Here is a 3,822-nt window from a genome sequence, read left to right as displayed (position 1 = left end):
ATAGCTGACTTCCACAATTTATTCATTATAGTTGATTGGTTCAACACATGCAAGTAAAGCAAAATGAACTAATTCTCCATCTGTTGTGACTTCATCATCCCCAACAACTTCACAATCTTGAAGCTTTGTTGGAAAAACTCTAGTCCTTTGTGGTCTTTGGCTTGTACCAGCCACACCCTCTCGACTGTTTGCTTCGATGTCGACTATATTTGGAATCTCAACAATGTATTCAACTTCAACCTCATTAGTTTCTTCGTCGACGCCATAACCCATAGTGGCTTGTTAGTTGCTTCACTAGAATTCCAATCCTAGGTAGAATTTTCATCAATCACAATATATCGACTCATTAAGAACTTGTCATTTATTGGATTGAACATCCTGTACGCACCAGTTTTATGATATCCTACCAGTATCATTAGTTCACTCTTGTCATCAGACTTCCTTGTCTTTGCATCAGGAACATCCTTGTAGCAAATAGAGCCAAACACCTTTAGATGACTCACTGACGGTCTTTTTCCACTCCATACTTCTTTAGGAACCTTGTTCTTTCACTTCTTAGTAGGGCACATGTTCAGAATGTAAACAACAACGGTGACTACTTCACCCCATAAGGATTTTCGCAAATTCTCCCGCTTTAGTATGCATCTTACCTTATCTAATAATGTTTTATTTCTTATTTCTCCTATTCCATTATGTTGAGGCATGTGAGGAGCAGTTACCTCATGATCAATACGATCTTCTTCATAGAACTCTTCAAACGTCTTGGATGTGTATTCACCACCTCCATCTATACGCAAAAGCTTGGTCTTCTTTTCACTCTGGTTTTCGACAAGCTTGTTGAATATATTAAAGATTTCAAATACTTCGTCCTTTTTCTTAATCACATAGATCCACAGCTTTCGACTATACTCATCAATAAATGAAATGATATACATGTTTTCACCAACGGAATGATCCTCGAACGAGCCACATACATCTGAATGTACTACTTCTAGTATACAAGAGGATCTCACTGGTACAGTCGAAGCAAAAGAGTTTATGGATTCCTTCCCTACTAAGAAACCCTCATAGAGCTTGTCGGGCATCACAAGACCTGGTATGCCATTTACCATCTCTTGAGTAATCAGTTTATTGAGTGATCTAAAATTCAAATGGTCAAACCTCAAATGCAACAACCAACTATCCTTGTTGTCGACAACTGTCTTCAAGCATTGTATCTCTGTCTAATAGATCTTGATCTTAAATGTCCTATTATTTGATAATAGAGACTTTAAGACCAGATTATTCTTTGTGCCGAACAGTGCTAAGGCTCCATTTTTCATCACGACTGAGAAACCTTTTTCATCCAGATGTCCAACACTAAGCAAATTACACTTCATTCCAGGTACGTAGAGTACATCTTTGATCATATCTTTTCCACCATTACTCCTCTAGATAACTATGTCGCATGTACCATCTGCTTACAACGAGCTATTATCTGCAAGTTTTATCTTTATCTTCTTTGATTCGTCGAAGTCTACTAACCACTCTCTTCCACCAGTCATGTGGTTCGAACAACCTGTGTCGAGGAGCCAGTCCTTGGAGCCAACATGTTCATCTGCAACTGCAGCCATAAACAACAAATCTTCAGAATCATATGAATCTTGACGTGCAAGGTTCGCTCATTCGTTCTTACCTTTTGTCGCTCCCGTTTCTTTCCTGGACCAAAAATGCTTGGCCAAGTGACCCCATTTTTCACAGTTGTAACACTGCACACCGTTTTTTCTTCTTTATTAGTCGAAGTTCCTTCTCCTCTTTTGGAGGATTCAGAATCGACCTTGTGCTTCCAAGGGTTCGACCAAGACTTCTTACTCTGAGTCCTGCCTCTGAACTTATTAGAACCACCATACTTCTTCCATCTTTGAGCCTATAGTTCCTGTATCGAATCTTGAACGTCATTTCTTTCAACAATTCTCAACTCATGCGCCTCCAATGAACTAGTCAAATCTTCCAACTTCAGTGTTTCAAGATTGTTGGATTCTTGAATAGCAATGATAACGTGATCAAAGTGAGAGGTTAACATATGCATTACCTTTTCAACTATCATCTATCAGTTATGGTTTCACCACAACCTTTCATTAGATGAATAATATTTTGCACCTTAGTAACATAGCATGCACGCTTTTCGTCTTCTCTCATTTGCAGTAATTCGTACTATCGTCAAAGCGTCTGTAGCTTGACGCCTTTAACCTTCTCACCACCTACGTAATACGTCACCAAAACATCGCATGCCTCATTTGCTGATTCAACATGAAAAATTTGATCAAAATTCGCTGAGTCTACCACCGATTGAATGCAGAATAGCGCATTGCAATCTTTCTTCTTGGAATCCTTGTAGCTGACTCTCTGAGCATCAGTTGCATTTGCAGCAAGCACATGAACACTAATAGTAACCACTTCAAGGGTTTCATGGAAATCAAACAACGATTGCATTTGTTTATTCCATCGAAACCAATTCTTTCCATAAAGAACCGAAAGAGAGCTTGGAATACCACCATTATTATCGTTCATCTTTGCAACGATCAATTAATAACCCACAATTCCGGAAACATGATCATCAACGTGTGATTTTTGAAAAGACGATCATGAAAATCAGAGCTCTAGATACCAATTTGTAAGTGAATGAGGAACTTGTGTAAGAGAAGGGTTTGTGGCGAAGAGAGAGAGAGAGAGAGAGAGAGAGAGAGAGAGAGAGAGAGAGAGAGAGAGAGAATAATAGAGAGAATATGATTATTATTGAATGAGTAGAATAGTAGACAATTGAATTACAAGCTATATCTATTTATTTACATATTCAACCCTAATTAACTTTTGGGCTTGAGTTTAGCCACGTAACTAACTTGGATATTCACAACATATCCTTTAGTTATGTAAGTCTGTTGAGGCTAAGAAAAATACATAATTTAATTTGGAAGGGAGTTTCTCTCAAGCTTTAGTAAAAAAACTCTTAGTAACCAGTGAGGTCACGACTGACCATCTTAATGAACCAGTATAATTTTTATGTGTATTTTTCTTAACCCTTCCCTTTTAATTTCTATATTATTAATAATACACTCTCACATGCAACTCAAATATTATATGCGTACTTTAACAACTCTTATTCTCCAGGGAATCCTTCAGAGAGTGTTTTAACTTTTATCAAGGTAAGAGATATTAATTTTTAAGAAAATCACAATTCAACCCCCTTCTTGTGACATCTCGTTTACTTCAGCAGTAACCCTGTGGTATAAAATCTTTAGATGGATAGAGTGGTTTTTAGTTATTTCTTGTGATCTCGTTTCACTTTTTGAGTTGTTTGTTTCTTTTTGTGAGGTATGTAGGACTAGAGGTAGTTTTGTATTGATTTACCACAAAGTAGTCAGGTTGATATAAAAATTCCGACATGATGTGGTCTTTAGAAATGGATCCAAGATAGGTTTGTGATTATCTCTTGTACTTTCTTTGATTGATTTGACAATCCTATTCTCTATGTGGGTCAGTCAATACTGATTTGAGAGTCTTCGTCATCTCCTTTAATGTAATATTCTTAGTGGTTTTTTATATTTTTGATTTTTTTTATGGTGATTCTTGAAGGATGAGATCTAACATATTCTCCTAGATATCTAGTTTATCTCTCATATTTTATTCCCTCTTTCTTTAGGATGTTTTGAATTTATGTTGTATTTTTTTTTTCAACTCTTTTTTTATGATAGTGATTTTACTTGGTACTTCTGGTACCCATGCTTCTCTACTTTTTGTTTTGTACTTTTGGGCATTATTTGCATTCTCTATCTATCTATCTAT

The 3,822-nt window shown here is 36.6% G+C and overlaps 1 protein-coding gene across 1 annotated transcript; it reads right to left on the bottom strand.

Annotated features, from left to right (window-relative positions):
• Window positions 1-548: 548 nt before the first annotated feature.
• On the bottom strand, window positions 549-2,550 carry LOC127129981 (uncharacterized). The gene is made up of 3 exons (XM_051059072.1): window positions 2,238-2,550; window positions 1,465-1,603; window positions 549-1,140 (listed from the first exon to the last, which is right to left on the bottom strand). The coding sequence occupies exons 1-3, from the start codon at window positions 2,548-2,550 to the stop codon at window positions 549-551; spliced, it is 1,044 nt and encodes a 347-aa protein (XP_050915029.1).
• Between the last annotated feature and the right edge of the window lie 1,272 nt (window positions 2,551-3,822).

Source organism: Lathyrus oleraceus, chromosome 3, assembly GCF_024323335.1.
Source record: "Lathyrus oleraceus cultivar Zhongwan6 chromosome 3, CAAS_Psat_ZW6_1.0, whole genome shotgun sequence".
In the NCBI taxonomy this organism is placed as follows: Eukaryota; Viridiplantae; Streptophyta; class Magnoliopsida; order Fabales; family Fabaceae; genus Lathyrus; species Lathyrus oleraceus.
The sequence above is the reverse complement of the archived record's forward strand: the minus strand, read 5'-3'. Positions and strand labels throughout refer to the sequence as shown.

Excerpts from the sequence above, each read along its gene's own strand:
- LOC127129981 (XM_051059072.1), bottom strand. The coding sequence starts at position 2,550 with ATGAACGATAATAATGGTGGTATTCCAAGCTCTCTTTCGGTTCTTTAT. Across the intron at positions 1,604-2,237 it reads GGTGACGTATTACGTAGGTG|TTGCAGATGAACATGTTGGC; the intron begins GTGAGAAGGTTA and ends TTATGGCTGCAG. Across the intron at positions 1,141-1,464 it reads CTTGCAGATAATAGCTCGTT|ATCACTCAATAAACTGATTA; the intron begins GTAAGCAGATGG and ends TTTGAATTTTAG.